The 17,167-nt window shown below is 41.5% G+C and overlaps 1 protein-coding gene across 3 annotated transcripts in view; it reads right to left on the reverse strand.

The window, feature by feature from the left end:
• Positions 1-17,167, reverse strand: part of CNTN1 (contactin 1) — a 172,544-nt gene that overhangs the window by 29,360 nt on the left and 126,017 nt on the right. For all 3 annotated transcript variants that reach the window (XM_081022319.1, XM_081022318.1, XM_081022317.1), the window contains exons 5-13: positions 15,211-15,337; positions 12,777-12,955; positions 9,530-9,625; positions 7,528-7,734; positions 6,500-6,596; positions 4,002-4,183; positions 3,475-3,599; positions 1,533-1,650; positions 661-811 (exon numbers count right to left, since the gene is read on the reverse strand). In XM_081022319.1, coding sequence (XP_080878445.1) covers positions 661-811; positions 1,533-1,650; positions 3,475-3,599; positions 4,002-4,183; positions 6,500-6,596; positions 7,528-7,734; positions 9,530-9,625; positions 12,777-12,955; positions 15,211-15,337 — 1,282 coding nt within the window. The remainder of the gene's footprint in view (positions 1-660; positions 812-1,532; positions 1,651-3,474; positions 3,600-4,001; positions 4,184-6,499; positions 6,597-7,527; positions 7,735-9,529; positions 9,626-12,776; positions 12,956-15,210; positions 15,338-17,167) is intronic.

The following is a 17,167-nucleotide window of genomic DNA, read 5'->3' on the forward strand; positions in this document are numbered from 1 at the left end:
GCTTCAGATAACCAAAAGATGAAGCAAATGATTCTGTGCAGAAGGATAGGAGTCCAGCAGGAGGCTGAACATTAGGAAGAAGACAACCCACTTGGAGGTGTCCTCCCTTGAGAAATGACTTTGAACTCCATCGTTATCTTATGGAGTTCAAAATGGAAATGCTGTAAAACCATTTGTAAAACAAACGACTTCCTCTGAGGCTTACACAAGAGCCCCTTTCATGTGCTACTCATGTGAAAGGGCTCCAGGCAATTAAAAAGAAGCAGAGTTACACCACTGGCCCAACCCAACATCATGCCTGTCCTCCTGGCTCCACCCCTGACCACTGCACATTGAGTATCTGGGGAGCTGTCTGTATCTATGGACCTCAAGACCTTTGTTTATTGTGCAAAGGTCATGGGGTGTGGAGGAAGAAGGATGGGTACAGCTGTACTTCCCTTTAATTGCACGGAGTACCTTCATACGACAGGGGGTAATGTGAATCACCAGGCTAAACAGAGTCTTTCATTCTATCCTGCTGGTGCTTCATCCCACCCCCTTTTTAGCTGCAGACAAGCAGCAATGCAGCTTGTCAAATTCCTGGTTGGTCTTTGTAACTGGCTGCACTTGAAATGGTGGATTCATGAGTTGTGCTGGCTGTGCTAACCAAATAATACTGACCGGGTTGAATTTCTAATAATTTCTGTTCCTCTACTCCATATGAGTTTTGGCCTAGGAGCTGCTCTAGGCTTACATTCAATTATAGCTTGACCTCCTTTAGCAGCCAAGACCTCTCTCTTCATGGGGCTGAATTCAAAGGTTGGGGCTAAAACTGCAGAAAAAACACACAAATATAAATACTTTTAGAAATTATGCTCTCATTTCAGATACTACCAGTGCAATACTACAATGTCTACCAGAAGATAGTCCCAATAAGATCAATGTGACTTAATCCCAGATGTATGATTGCTATCTAAATATGATGTTTTGCAGAATTAAGAAGATCTCATCTACCAGGTCTGTCAACTGTTTAAAGATGAGTTCAATCATCTGCCTTTTTACCAGATAATCAATTCATGAATCAATTAAATGTAAACATATTGCATATGAGCAAATCCTCGGTATAGGTTTTCCCCCCAGATATCAAAGGCAATATGAATTCAATAAACCAAAACTAGTATTCAGTGGTAGATAGCAAGGTAGTCTATTTTAAAAAAACTTTCCCATCCTTATTATAGTAACACACCAGAACTAAGATATACTTATTTTAACTCACAGCTGTGCAGACTCACTGATTAATCAACTAGAGCTTTGGTTGGCTACTCTAACCAATGAAGCTGAAGAAAGCTTCACACCTGCATTTACTGCTTTTTAAATTTTATTTCATTCCTGGACAAGATTACCAGGATTACCTACATAATAACAACACAATAAATACTTGAAATATAAATAAATTCAAACACGTAACAACAATAAAAGGTAAACTCACACATTATCTGTTTTATTTACTAGAAATGGTTTCAAATGACACAGAACATGATGTTTTCACTAACCGAGAACTTTCAGCTCAGCATTTGAATAAATCATTCCATGTATATTTTCTGCTACACATTGATACATGCCCTCATCTTCTTTCTTCAGGCTAGAAAATCTCAAGTCTCCTTTCCAATACTAAAAATGAAAGACAGAATAAATATATAATAGACACAAGGCAGCAGTGATGAACAAAAACTGCCTAAATTCCTTTGTGTCTGAAATAGGGACTGAAAATAAAACTGCCTATATAAAAGGCTACTATACAAAACTATGGTGCTACTGCACTTGGAATGCCATCTACAGTTCTGGTCATCACATTAAAAAAGAAGAAAAAGATATTGTAGAGCTGGAAAAGATTGAGAAAGAGGGAATGGTTCCCCCATAAGGAAAGGTTACAATATTTGGAGGATAGTGTTGTATAAAATGATGCATGGTGTAAAGAAAGTGGAGAAAGAGAAGTTCTTCTCCTTCAGCCATAATACTAGAACTAGGTACCATCCAATGAACTTGAATGTTGGACTATGGAGTTTGCTCCCAAAAGGTGTAGTCTACCAACTTGGAGGCTCTAAGAGAGACATTAGGAAAAGATAATACTATCGGTGGCTATTAGCCATGATGGTTATGTGATTCTATGATTCTGACGTTGAAAGCAGCATGCCTCTGAATACTAGTTGGTGGGGATCATATGGGAAGAGTTTTATTGCACTCAGGTGCCGCTTCTGGGCTTCCCTATGGCATCTGACTGGCCAATGAGAGAACAGGATGCAGGACTAAATGGACCTTTGGCCTGACCCAGCAACACTCTTCTTATGTTCTTAGTTTATGATGGTATTGCTAACCAATGCAGCAACAGTCACTGGATAAACAAAGGATACTCTAATTTCTATGCAAAGTCACAATCAACTTGTGCATGTATGAAACTTAGGGTGGATATAATGACCTCTTTCTCCCACTGCGGATATAACTATTTCAGACAATAGAGCTTTCATGAATTCTGTGTTGGACACACACTGGTAAAAGGTAAAGGACCCCTGGATGGTTAAGTCCAGTGAAAGATGGCTATGGGGTTGCGGCGCTCATCTCACTTTCAGGCCGGGGGAGCTGGCATTTGTCCACAGACAGCTTTCCAGGTCAACAGGTAAACTGCTTCTGGTGCAATGGAACACTGTGACAAAGTAGGTGCGTGGCTTAAATACTTGCAGCCGAAGTGACGGATATCTATTGGTTAATTATACAATAACCTTTGTTACTAAAATAAATATTATTTGATTCCTTTTCCTTTGTAAATTTTGCAATTGGAAATAATGCCCCAAAGGAAATGAAAACAAAGAGAATTTTCTAAGCTTTTAAAGAACACTCTAGTAGAATTAATTAAATTTCTATACTATCCCCCTTCATCCAAAGAAACACAAAATACATACCATAGTAACAAACAAACAAAAATATTCCCCAGTTTAAAATATTTTTACTTAGCCAAAGGCCTGGGGAAAGAGAGATGTTTTTGCCTGACACCTAAAGACATTTAACGAAGGCATCAAGCGAGCTTCTCTGGGGACAGCATTCCACAAGTGGGGAGCCACTACAGAAAAGGCCCGTTCTCATGTTGCCACCCTCTGGAACTCTCACTGAGAAGGCACACAAAGAAGGACCTCAAATGATGATTGCTGGGTCTAGGTCATATGGGGAGAGGTGATCTTTGAGCATTCAACAAAACATTCTCACAGCAATCAGGATATTTTTATTTCAGTTGCTCAAAATCAGGATTTGCATGAAAATGATGTCAATATAGCATTCCAGTATGTAGACTTTTGTTTTTTAAAAAAGTTTACAAATGTATTTGACACTTGGTAGCATTATTTATCAAAGACCATTCTTGGTTTATTTATGTGCTTTCTACTACCTTGGGAAAAAGGTAGTAGAACATGACATGACATGACTGTGGGCATAACCTAAGCCTACCGGTATTCCATTTTTCAGCCATCGCATTGTTGGAAGAGGCTTCCCTGCAGCTACACATGGCCAGTGGAATTCACTGCCTATATCTCTCTCTGTATCATTGATGTGCTCCACCCATTCTGGATACGCTGAAAGACAAAGAAAACACAACTCTTGCATTTCATGCATGTTCGAAACCAGTTGCGGGGGGGGGGGGGGAGGTAGCCAGAATCAAGCTAATTGCAGTTCAAACAAACCACAACCCCCCCTCCCCAAGTTTGGAGGTAACTATGAATTGTAGTTTGTTTAAAAGTGCATGATTACTCTCTTCTCCTGTGACATGGGGGAGGGGAGAATGCAAACCCAGGGCTTGCTATGGCTCATTTGCATAGCAGGAACCATATATACATATATATGAACCAACTCTACAACACACATTCTGGAAACAATTGCATGTTTCTGTACAGGTGAAAAGACCATGCAACCTAAAATAAGTCTAAAAAACCCATGTGACCCCTGCAATGCAATTTATGAAGAAGTGTCCCACCTACCTTGAACATAAACTTTTGCTGAATGCTTATCTTTTCCTCTATGATTTTCAGCTTCACATTCATAGGTTCCTTCATCTTCAAACTGAATGTTGTAGATCTTGAGGACTGCACCAGACATGCTTACTTCTGCACTGCTTGGCATGGGTTCAAGATACTTATTCCATCTTATCTCTGGAACAGGGCTTTGAGAAGAAGAAAAATGAGCCTATGTGAATAAAGTTTGGGTGCCCTTTGGTGGTCTTTTGTCATTCCTTCCCAAGCCTTCTGCCTCTGCTCTCCCCTTCTACTTACGGAACTACTTTCTCATACACCCACACCCAGTTGTTTTCTTTTTGCAAATTTATAGCTCACCTTTCTTCCACCATTGATTTTAAAATACATGAGGCTCCTATCCAGGCACAGACCAGTCCAAGACCTGCTTAGCTCCATCAAGCTGGCTGCATCATCTGCCTTCAGATCATACACCATGAACCAGAAATGGAGAACCTTTGGTTTTGGGATCAAACACAGTTCTTCAGGCCTCTTTGCCTGGCCCATGGGACTCTATCTATCTGTCACCCTCTGAACAACACCCCTCAACAGCAACACCCTCCTTGAGTGTTTTTGTCTGGCTGGAATATGCCCTTGATAACTTTTTTTTTTGGTTGGCTGGATGGAGGATAGAGATGCATGTGTGGGTATAAAGTAATTCACCTACTGTACAAAGACAAAATTCTCAGTTGATCTGCTCAGTTTTGCCTCTGATGCCACATAACAGTGGCAACCTGGCTCTCAGAATATTGCTCAAAAGGGAACACGGACTTGGGCTGATAAAGCGTCCCCATCCCTACTGTAAACCAACTGAGCCCTTAATTAGCTGTTAATTGACCCTTTACTTAGCTAATCCTCATATCGTCCTCACTCTCTTCACAGTCAATTCCTAATCACTTCCCCAGTCCCACACTGGGAACTACATGGATGGTGAAAAGCAGTCTATATACTTTATTAATTAAAAAACAACAACAACACCTTGCTTTGTCTGTGAAATGCAGATTGGGCAGACACTTGTGACTTTGGCATTTTGCACAATACTTAGATCATTGTTAAGGTTTGTCAAGCAGAAATGAGTTGCGTGTCAAGGCCCTGCACCCCCTCCCTTGATGAATAAAAACACGTGGACACATGTATTTTAGGTTAATGGGCTGAAAAAGGCCACAACTTTTATTGGTTACAGAATGTGAGTGGTATGGGCTTTTGGCATTGGACCCGAACCGACTATATCTGACTCCTGCCTGCCATGCAGGAAGCCTCACAAGGGTTAACCACCTGTAGGGGGAGCCCTGTTGATGTACATCAACTCGGAGCTCCCCCAGGGTCACCGGAAAGGTCGTGACATGGCCCTAGCCTCCACCTGGGCTTCAGACAGGAACCACGACCCCAGGATTCTTTTAACAGAATACCCTTAAAGGGGAGGGGTAGGTGATGGCCACAACGTCCCCTCCCATAAACCAAGCTTTTCCAATGCCTAACCACCAAACCTTACAAAGTTGTGATGATTTGCTACAAGGTAGGTGAAAACCAAGTGGCTGGTGCCAATCTGCCAAGTGGAAAAATTCCTACCAGGCCCCTTCAACAGGCAACCAACTGAAGTCCATAGCAAGGTCAAGGTGTCGAACGTGAGAAGAAAGGGCGGGAGGGCGAGAGATCCATGGAAGCCAGGAAGCAGAAGGAGGAGCTGCCAGCTGCATGTCAGCTTAAATGCAGCTAGCCCCCCCCCCCCAGCTGTATTGGCTGGCTGCGGTTGTGACGCACGCTGGGACTCCCCAGTGACGTGGGGTTTTTGCCATGCCCCCCACTGAGGGCAGGAAAGTGTGAGGCCTGTGGGCAACCCTGCCCCTCCCTGAAGAGGAGCGCCTTTGTTGAAATACTATATTGATTATTTCTCACATGAGGGGAACCTGGAGCTCCCTATTTTGAATAGAACAGCATACAACAACAAAAAAGACTGAACTGTACAAGAGCATAGGAATTAAAGTGTGTGTGAGAGTGAGTGAATGAGAAAGAAAGAAAGAGATAGAGATAGAGAGAGGCAGGCAGGGAGGGAGGGAGGGAGGGAGGGAGGGAGATGAGAGAGGAAGAAAAGTAATGGTGGCATTGTGGAGTCCAAATCCAAGTGTGGAATTTCAAATCCAAATAGAGGGGCCATTTTTTATTATGTATATTGCCATTTTCACCAAGGGCCGTTTTCTTCCATGGTTTTCAGTGAAATAGGATCTTTGGCCCATATCACACTGAAGATCAGGTAGATAAACATGGCTGACCACCTGAATCTATGTACAAAGCCACCTTGAGTGTGGCAGGGGAAGGGGGAAGTGTCCAAGAAGGGAGCACTTTGACCTCTCAACTGTCAGGTGCAGACATGAGGATTACATCTGACAGCGATCAGGGCTGATAAGCCAGGCCCAGTTTAGTCTACACAAACTGTGCCCATGTGTGGAACCAACTTCAAGCATACTTACTTTCCGAGGGCAAAACACTCCAGTGTTACATTCTGTCCTAAAAGTGCGTATGTCTCTTTGAAGCTCACTCTGATATCTGGAAGATAGCCTTTTGAACCTAACATGAAGAGAAATGCAAAACTAAAAACCAGTCTGTTGTAATCACAGGCAACCATTTAAAAACATGTTCTACTACATATTTACACCCGAAGTACCAGGATGGTATGAACAGCTAAACTCACTCTGTGTGAGTTTGACCATCTGCATGGGATCGATGGTTCCAATGTGTTTTTTTAAAGTATAGACATAATTTTTCAACATGATATGCAATATTTGGTTTACGTAAAAGAAGCATGAAGGAGTGTTGTGTAAGCTCTCTGATCAATCCCTTCATTGTGCAAAGCCTTGCCTTGTTGTGGGGTGAAGTTTTTCAGCAAACTCCATACCATGTCCCAGTTGTAATGTGATGCTTCAGAAAACACTAGTTGTATCTAACAGTGTAATGCCATGAGAACAGCAATAAAGGTAAAGGTAAAGGGACCCCTGACCATTAGGTCCAGTCATGACTGACTCGGGTTGTGGTGCTCATCTCGCTTTATTGGCCGCGGGAGCCGAAGTACAGCTTCCAGGTCATGTGGCCAGCATGACTAAGCCATTTCTGGCGAACCAGAGCAGCACACGGAAATGCCGTTTACCTTCCCGCCGGAGCGGTACCTATTTATCTACTTGCACTTTGACGTGCTTTCGAACTGCTAGGTTGGCAGGAGCTGGGACCGAACAACGGGAGCTCACCCTGTTGCAGGGATTCGAACTGCCGACCTTCCGATCGGCAAGTCCTTGGCTCTGTGGTTTAACCCACAGCGCCACCCGCGTCCCTTATGTGAAGCCAGTCACAAATGGCAATGCCTTGGAAGGAACTATACCAAATACATCTGTTTGTGTATTAGTTTCAATTGCACATAGCCAAAAAAATTTACTACACTAAGAATGTAATTGAAAAATAAACAACAGACAAACTGATGTATCTAATATTCTGGATAAATACTTACGATCTGCTTGAGGAATGAGTGGAATAAAACTGCTGAAAACACTCTTAGTGATTGAGTTGCTGGTCACAAAGCAAGAGTAGTTGCCTTTATCTGATGCTTCAACTTTAGCAATGTAGAGATTGCCATTTGTCTGTGAGACATACCGCCGTTTATCCAAAGTAATGAATTCTGGGAAATCATTCAGAACCCAGCGGTAACTCAGATCATCTGGAAAGGAAGGGAAAGTTTTTGTTGACATTTATACAAGGATCAGGTGTGTGCAGTTCTAGAAAGAATTTGTGCAAATACATGAATATAATGAGTTGCCTGACATGAGGTTAAATGGTTCTTATAGTCATTACTATTGAATTTGACTGACCAAAATTCTCCAGCATATCAGTTAGAGGTCTTGCCCTGATCTCCTAATATACGTTTAACCAGAGATGCTAGTGAATCGCACCTTAACCCTAACCCTAACCCTAACCTTAGTTGGGAAAAGCCAGGGATTGAATATGGTGCCTTCTGAAAGTAAAGCATGCGTTCTGCCACTGAACTTAGGGCATTTCCCTATGCAAAATGAATGTTTCAGTGACTTTTTGGCCAAAGTTGTGGAGCTTTCTTTGGGACAAAATTGAAAAGAAGAAGACCTTTTTGAGCTATTGGCAAAAGCGACATAGGTTGCCATACATTTCCCTAGATATTTTGCCAATTTCAACAACTTCTGACTGCAGTATTCCAGGTCTGTCCCAGGACGTAAGGTTTTCAGGGATTTGTTAAAGGATTAAAAAGACATTAAGAATCAGTGAGCGTAGAAAAAACCCCCAATGAGGGCTGCTCAGAACTTGAAAGATGGCTTTGAAGCACTTCATTATTTTACACCAAAATCTTCTGGGCTGAAAAGTTGTTCTAGCTTAAAAGGGGAAGGAGAAAGTCCTAATGAGCTGGCCTCTAGCTATCTGGTAGCTGGATTCTGCAACTTACAACCTATTTTATCTGTTATATTATTTAGCTAACACATTGCTGTCCTGCCTTCAATGCTGTTCACCTTGGTAGAGTTCTGAAAACACCCTTGCTTATTTCTCTAAATCAGGAGTGGGGGTCCTGTGATCCTCGAGATGTTAGGGGTCATTAGGAAAGGGTTTGGAAAACTAAACTGCCAATACCATAGTGTCAGTGTACATATCTGTGGCTAGAGCACACTTACTGTCCTGGTCATATCACAAGCTGCTTATACTTGACAGAGCATCTCATCCATTCTACTGGCCTGACTCTTTGCTGAAAGCAGGACCTGAGCACAACAGCACTCTCCCCACTTGTGATTCCCAACAACTATCACTTGGAGGCATACACTGCACCCAACAGTGGAAATGGGCAGGATCTTGTTTCCTGGCAGACAGTATCTGTGGCTGCTGGAAATAGTTATTGCAAGTTCCCCTTCTGGTTGCTTAGAGGAGAACATTAACCCAGTTGGAAGCTGTAATGCAGTATGACAATCCTGAAGTGCACATAGCCAAAGCTTTCGTTGGGTGCGCAGGGAATAGTGCTAATAGCTTGCCTCTACTCTCCGCCAAATGGCAAGATTGCTGGCTGTCACACCAGAGCCACCCGCTCTACACTTCAACTGCCTACCATTCCTCCCATCCGATTAGTTCAAATATACTTCCACTCAGGCTTTGTGCTGGCTTTATGCTAGGAGATAGCACAGTAAGCGCTCCAATTATGCCTGAAGCATGCTTGCCATTTGTGGGAATGTAAGCGCAAAAGTTCACCCAGCTTTATCAGCGAAAGCTTTTTAACAGCAACCAGATGCAGCCGCTCTTTAATCTGAAGAGAACCAACCTCTCTCTAAGGAACTAAAAAAAAGTAAAAGTCAAGCAGCGAGGTTGATCTGTGCTTCTCTTATTACAGGCTTTAAGCAGCTTATGTAGCTTATACCGTCATATTCAAAGTTAGGAATTTTGTAATCATATTAGTTTCTATCCTGTTCTTCCAATGAAAGCTGAAAAAATGTGGATTTAATTACCTGGATAATGAGGTGGAGGGTCACAGAGAAGGACAGCCCCAACGCCTTCCCGCACTTTTACTGCATGCCTCTCTTCAGGAGTAAATGGATATAAATCTATGCAAGACAATGTGCATGTATTATATAATTGTATTATATAATATGCAGCTAAAACTGCAGGTATAAACTCACCAAAGATGTGAAGCAGACATTTACAAAATAAGCATATATTCATTGGTAATTTACCACAATTTTTTCCACAAAAAAGAGTATGGTGGGTGTACAAGCCTTTATTCTATCATTCCATGGTGTAACAAAAAGGGTAGGCAGCAATTGTTAAAGGATTATTATTTTTATCTGTGTTCTATCATAGACAATGGAGAATGAATACAGGTGCAAGGCTACCTACTTGGAATCAGTATTTTCAAATCAGGAGTTTTCCTTTGGAACTGCTAGGGCCAAGATGCACACATAAACATGAGACAGCTTAGGAAAAAACAATGAAAGCTCGCATAAAGCTATCTGTCTCAGAAAACTTAAAGTTGTTTGCAAAATGCCAACAACATAGATTATTTGCATGGCCAGTTATATGAATAGCGTATAAGGCTCCTGGAACTATTAAGACACCCTAGGTATCTGCCTAGGGAAGTTCTTATAGAAGTATTGGACTGTATTGGGACACTCATGCAAAGTTGTAGAACCAGCAATGACGAGGGGGAAAGCAGGCAAGCAAAATGTAGCTGAAGAATTCATTGGGTCTAGTGTTGGTCTGAGGTGCAAGTGGAAAAACAAAGAAGAAGAAGTCCATCAGAACCTGGGTCTCAGAATTCACTGAAAGTTCACCTTGGAAACGGCAAGGTGAATTTCAGATCCCAGGCAGAGACTTACAGGTTGACATAAGAATGTATAGTTGGGCTGATTCCCTAGGCTAAGTTAGTCATAGATTCAGGCACAGTACATGAACAGGAGCTGTAAGGCTCAGGTGTTACCCTATACAGCAACTTTACCTTGGTCCAATGGATTTTTCTACAATATATGATGCTACGAATAACACTTAACAACAACCCTGTATTTAATAAATTCTCTGAACATTATTCCAACATTTCATTCATATTAAACTTTTGGGGTGCGGGTGGGGTAACTTATCATCGTTGGAAGGTGAGCTTACAAAAATCTGCACGGTACATGTGACAGACACATCTTTGAGCTATGATAATTTTTTGCAAATGTTACAGACCTATTTGAAAGCAGTACTACTCCCCAGCCTGATTTTATTTTAGTAATAATAAATGCCAAAGGGTATGTGTGCCTGCTTTAACAGCAACAGCGGGGATTACACTCATCTTTGCATTCCGATGAGCAAAAAACCGCTTTCATTCAAAAGTGGAGATGATAAACCTCTCAATACGAAAAACGTATTTTGAAACATTGTTTAATGCTATCCTCTCTTGAAGAGGATAAGCTTATGTTCCCATCTTTAAAGTGAATAATAAATAGACCATGATCCCATTTTTAGAAGTTATTAAATTATGCATCTATTTTATGTACTTGATCAACACAATTTCAAAATTCGCTGAGACAACATATCAGCACTTATCACGGAGCATACCAGTGTAATGCTTCAAGCCATGATATGGGAGGCAATGGACTCTCATATTACATGCAGATGTGCTGTCATAGATGTGTCAATGGAACAAAAGAATTCCAACGAGTTCTTTCCTTCACATAACAGATAATTCATTTAATAAAATTATTCAGGAAGAATAATTTCCTTTTTGGGGTGGGGTGGGGGAGGCTTACGTATATACATATTAAATACTAAACTCACAGTCTGTACTGGAGAGAAGACCAAAGCATAAGATGGGAATTATAGATTTTGCCCTAAAGTCCTAAAAGGCAGCATATTTCACACTAAGTTAATGTGTAATGAAAAATGGGTATTATTTCTGTTCGGGAATCAAGTACTGCTATTAGTCCTGCATAGTTTCATCCTTTCTCCAAAGCTGAACAACACTGAATGTGCAGAAAATGTTTGCATAAGGTTCTCTTATAATGACAGAAGTGTCTTCAGCAGGATTTCCTATCCAGGCTCAAGGATTAGAGATCTATCTTTAGCATATAGTGATGTGAACATTTTGACCTTCATTTAAACCTCTTGGCATCTCTGATTCAGCCACTTCCCCCTGAGTTCTCCGTCCTGTCCAATAACATTTCACATATCTAGGTTGCAATCCTAATCACATTTACCTGAGAGTAAACTCAATTGAATTCAATAGGATTTACTTCTGAGCATACAGGGTTAGGAATGTAGCCTAAAATACCCAAACTAGTTTTATCCTCTATAAGGTATGTGGGGTGTGTATGTCAATATGTCTGTACTTCAAGCTGTTGCATTGTTGTTAAAATGTCAGACATGACACATTATGGGACAACATAAGGCAAACCAAAAGAGAGAGAATTTCCTACCCCCAAAGTGCTTACAGTCTTCACAATGCAACTATTTTCTTGTAAACCACTCTGTTGCATTTTTATTGGTGTTGTATTTCTGTTTTATTTGATTCATTTTATTGGGAACTGCCTTCAGCAGCATAAGGCACAGCTCATTTGCTTGCGCCATCTTGTTAACTAAATAGATTTGTGTCTGTTTTCTTGCTGTGACACATTTGTACTTTGGATGACGGAGAACAATCTCTTAGATTGAAGTTTCTCAAACAGTGTCAGAACAGCACTCCATAAGATATATTCTCTCTCGTTCTCTGTATTGGTTGGTAACTAAAATCATGCGGGTTTGACAAGTACCTCAAGTTTTAACAACCCTGAAAAAGATGGTTGTCTCATTGGCTCTCATTTACTATCAGCCAATATATTGTAAAAAAAAAAGGGGGGGGGAAGGGGACTTCTCTTTGTTCAGTTCAGGGCTTGCCAATATAGCAGCCACAGGTGTACATGTACCTGCAGAGGACTTCCATGGGACCTAAATGGTTCCCTGTCCCAACCCCTCCTCCGCTGAAATTTAGGCTTGAAAGAAGCATTCTATTGTAGCCAACAGGGTTGTGGCTACAGTGTATGTGTTGCCTATGAAGAGCCTCCCCAAGCTAGAAGTTTAAAGACCTACACTCCTTGCACTCAGGGGCTAAAAACACAAACAATGAGAAACACTAAGGAACCCAACCTCCACCAGAAGAATACTGCCCCATTTTAACTGCTCAGGGTTCAGAGTGAACAAGTCAGCTATGTAATCCATGTTAAAAAAGTAAACATTTCTTACATCCAAAGTTTAGAGATGCTTCCCGGCTCCTTATAGTTCCATGTACATTGTATGCTAGGCAAACATACTTTCCTTCATCCCTTGATTTCTCAGGATTGTTGATTTCCAGGTTACCTCCCACCATACTGTGGTGCTCCTTTGCTGTTTTAATATCAATATCCCAGTTGTTACGTTGCCACCTATTGAGAGAGAAGGTATTTTATCACACACTAAAAGTAACAATATAATAACCTGGAAGCACACAAAAAGTCCTTCCAGATGGACAAATGTATTCCTTCTCAGAACTTGTGCCAGTAGTGATTATGGAACTCTTTCAGCCTGTAGCAGCCCCAGTTTTCAGTTAGCCCATGACAACTTGCAGCAGGTTTCTGCCAGCATGGTGAATATAAGATGCTGAATTTAATATGGTTAGGGTCTTGATGCTATCGAAACTATATTAAAACCAAGATTCTTTGTAATTAGCATGTACACAACCAGCTTACTCTGTGGCTCAAAGGCAGCAAAAGGCTAAATGAAAACTGTGTCTCTCAGATGCTTAAGCATTCATGCTTGACCTAGTATTTTGTAGTGCCTTGTGTGCTCTCTCTTATACAGCCGTGTGTGAGAAATATATGTAAATAGTTCACTTTGACCACCAGAGGGAGTGCCCACGCTTTTTCATATCCAATATCTCTAGCACAGCAAGCAAATTAGGGGCGAGGAATCTACGGCCCTCCATCAGGGCCAAGATGAGACTTGTAGTGTCTCTCAGGGAAGGCTCTGAATGAATGTTAAGTTTTCTCTCACACACACGATGCAGAGGAAGATAGTTTTGAAAAATAAATAAAAGGCACGCAACAGCTGCATTTGTATTGGACAAGCTGGAACAAGCCCCAGCAAGGGATCATGCTCAAGCAATCCCCTCTCCTTCCAGACAGTTGGGAAGAGGACTTTAGCTTCACATTAATAGAATCCCAGCTTGTTGTTATGCTTGAACCAGAGACCCTGGTTTAAAACAAAACTCGGGTAAGTTTCATAACAAACCAACTTCAAACCATGGGCTGTGCGAATCTGACCTGTTCAATTAACCAAAGCCTGTTGGAATCCAGGATCCCTGGTTCAAATGTAACAACAACACAGTGATCTTCAAAAGTGAACCTAAATGGTGCTGAAGTCCTCCTTCTGGCTGTTCAGAAGGAGAGGAGAATGTGTGAGACTGATGCTTTGTTTGAACTTATTCCAGCTCACCCAGATAGAGCTAAATTGTGGTTTAGCACTGTGTGTGAATATAGCTATTGACTTGTACAGAAAATTAGAAGTGGGGGAGGCAAACTCTTACAGGAATAAGCACAATCCTACCTTTCTAGGGTGGGGGTGGGGTGCGGGTGGCGCTGTGAGTTAAACCACAGAGCCTAGGACTTGCTGATCAGAAGGTCAGCGGTTCGAATCCCCGCAACGGGGTGAGCTCCCATTGCTCGGTCCCAGCTCCTGCCAACATAGCAGTTCGAAAGCACGTCAAAGTGCAAGTAGATAAATAGGTACTGCTCTGGCAGGGAGGTAAACAGCGTTTCCGTGTGCTGCTCTGGTTCGCCAGAAGCGGCTTAGTCATGCTGGCCACATGACCCGGAAGCTGTACTCTGGCTCCCTCGGCCAATAAAGTGAGATGAGCACCGCAACCCCAGAATTGGTCACGACTGGACCTAATGGTCAGGGGTCCCCTTTACCCTTTACCTTTCTAAGGAATCCTGGTGGAAGAAACTTCTGAGCATACATTACTAAATTGCTCTCTGAACATATGACTGCTATACTCCCTCATGCTTTTTTATTTCATTACTGTAGTTATTATGCAACAGAATGTTAAAATATCACTTAACATCCCTTTGTATGCCTCACAGTCTAGCCTCGTAGGGGGCTATGCCTGATGGGACTTGTAGTCCAAAGTATCTGTAGGGAACCAGGCTGGTGAAGACTGATCTAGCCACTGAAATCAGGCCAAATACAAATATCTTACAGCACTTGCGGCATCACTCAAGATTTTGATACATCTCCTGGAACTAACATAAGCCGATTCTGATCAAACTGACATTCAGTTGTGAGGTAGAGCTAAACTGAGTAGTACAGTTTAAGTTTGAATACGTTTTACACCTGTGGATGATGAACTTATCAGAGAGCAATGAGATAAACAGGCTATGGATTTAAAACTGCTCTTCACATATAGATTCATGCACACTAACAGCATTTCTCACAGGCAAAGTACTTTATCGACTTCTTCTCATTCACCTCCACACTTACTCTGTGGTTGCTATTATTCCTGTAAGGAACTGAATGGTTCTGAATTGTCCAAAGCTACCAAGGTCACCCATTGCAGTTGCATTTCCCAGACCAATATTTCCAAGATGGAAGTAAATAGCAACTCCTATACATTAGTACAAGTTAAGACTTTAACATATGTTACTTGTAAGTGGGAGCGGGGACTCCTCTGGCTCTGCAGTTCATTGAAACTCTTCCTTCTGGAGATTCTTCTGGGTAGACTGTATCAATGGGCTGTTCTTCAAAAATTGGTCCATACCCCTTTTGCTCATCTGAAAATATATGGCAAGTCAATTATAACCACCCTTTGAAAATATTTATTTACTGCATGTTGAGAATGCAGAGTTAAAATGACTACAAACCATTTTAGTAAGTCTGCATAGTAAGTACAACATCAACAGTTTAAATGCTACAGCTTCCCCTTTCACTACTACAATTATATCTTGTCCATATACCTACCATCGGGGGGGGGGGGGGGACCCTGTGAACTAGTTGCAATTTCCCTTAAGGCCACTGGCTCTCCTGCCAACTGGTGCCAAAGCTAGTGGAAGCGTTTATGACTTGTGCATCTGTCTGTTTGGAAGATACAGACGGATGAAATCTCCTCTGCAGTCCAGCAAATAGCCACCAGATGGTGATGACATCTGATGTCCTCTGGCTTGGGCCATTATATTCAGCAAAACTCAAGTTGAAAGGTTAGCTTCATTAGCTGTCTGCTTAGTTACCCAACACATGTTGCAACTAAACTGTGATTTGATTTTTCTGCTACCCTGCTTTTCAGGATAGTGGTGTCTACTCAGAACTCAATCCTGAAACCCACGTTTAAAATTAGAGCACAGCGAATGAATGAGTAAAAACAAAACAAAAGAACATATGCAAATGGCCTTGCTTCACTTTCAGATAACCTCACCTTCACAATAATGAAGGTTCCACCCATTTGAAGGTCCAAAACATCATCTTGAATTGACCCTGAAAGTGAATTTGCTAGTCCCTGAAGTTACACTACCACTCCTAGGACTCTGTTCCAGTTTACAGTCTGGCTGCCACAGTGCCACACTTTGAATCAGCTGCAATTTTCAGCTGCTTTTCAGGGGCAGCCCCCGGTATGACGTACTGCAGGAATCCAGCCTGGACATTACTGGAGAACCGATAATTTTGCAGTTTTGTAACTCTGTATGTATGTGAAGATCACTGTGCTTTACCACTGAAATGGTTCTTCTTCAACAGCAGCAAAAATGTAGAAATTTTTAAAAAGATTAGTCTTGTACTGGGTAATTTAGCTTAACTTCACTCTCTGCAATTGAGGGCCTTGAGGATTCAACTACAATAGTATTTCTAGCTTCCTGCTTAGAAAAGGAGAATTTTATTTTTTACATATTTTTGTTTTGCTTTACAAAATGTAGCTGGGTTACAATTTAAATATGAGAGGTTCTTGTGGGGAAAGAAGGAGTTCTTGAAACAACAACAACACAACACAACACAACACAACACTGTCAGCTGCTTTTTAACCATGCAAGGAAAAAGAAATGGGGACCTGAATCTTTTCCCAAGTTGGCATAAAAACAACTGGGGGTGGGTTTTGGAGGAAAAGTAGTAGAAAGGTTTTTTTTTAAAAAAGCTCACTCATCTGGACTTATGCAAACAGAATCATGAAACTACATATAATATATAGTTCTGTCCTTTCTAAGCTAGCACATCTCTATCTGGGCTGTACCCCAGTAGGTGACAGCTCACATTATTGACCGGTCCTCAAAATATATTTCTGGTAGAGCAGAAACTCAAAGTTAATCTAGTCTATGCTGATAGATAGATAGATGATAGATAGATGATAGACAGATGATAGATAGATAGATAGATAGATAGATAGATAGATAGATAGATGATAGATAGATAGGTAATGACCTTGCGACCTTTTTTCCTCCCCAGTGCAATGCACTTTTCGTGGTTAGTACCACAGAAACACTGCTGTTATGCCTGTAAGTTCCATTCAGCTTACATGTACATGCAATGTAAGCTGTGAAAAGAAATTCTAGCACAATCTTCACCTCACTATCTATAGGGGCAAACTATAATAAACTTCCTAGGAACTGCCCTGATCAACA

The sequence above is a fragment of the Podarcis pityusensis genome (assembly GCF_964106645.2).
Source record: "Podarcis pityusensis genome assembly, chromosome: 10".
Classification (NCBI taxonomy): Eukaryota; Metazoa; Chordata; class Lepidosauria; order Squamata; family Lacertidae; genus Podarcis; species Podarcis pityusensis.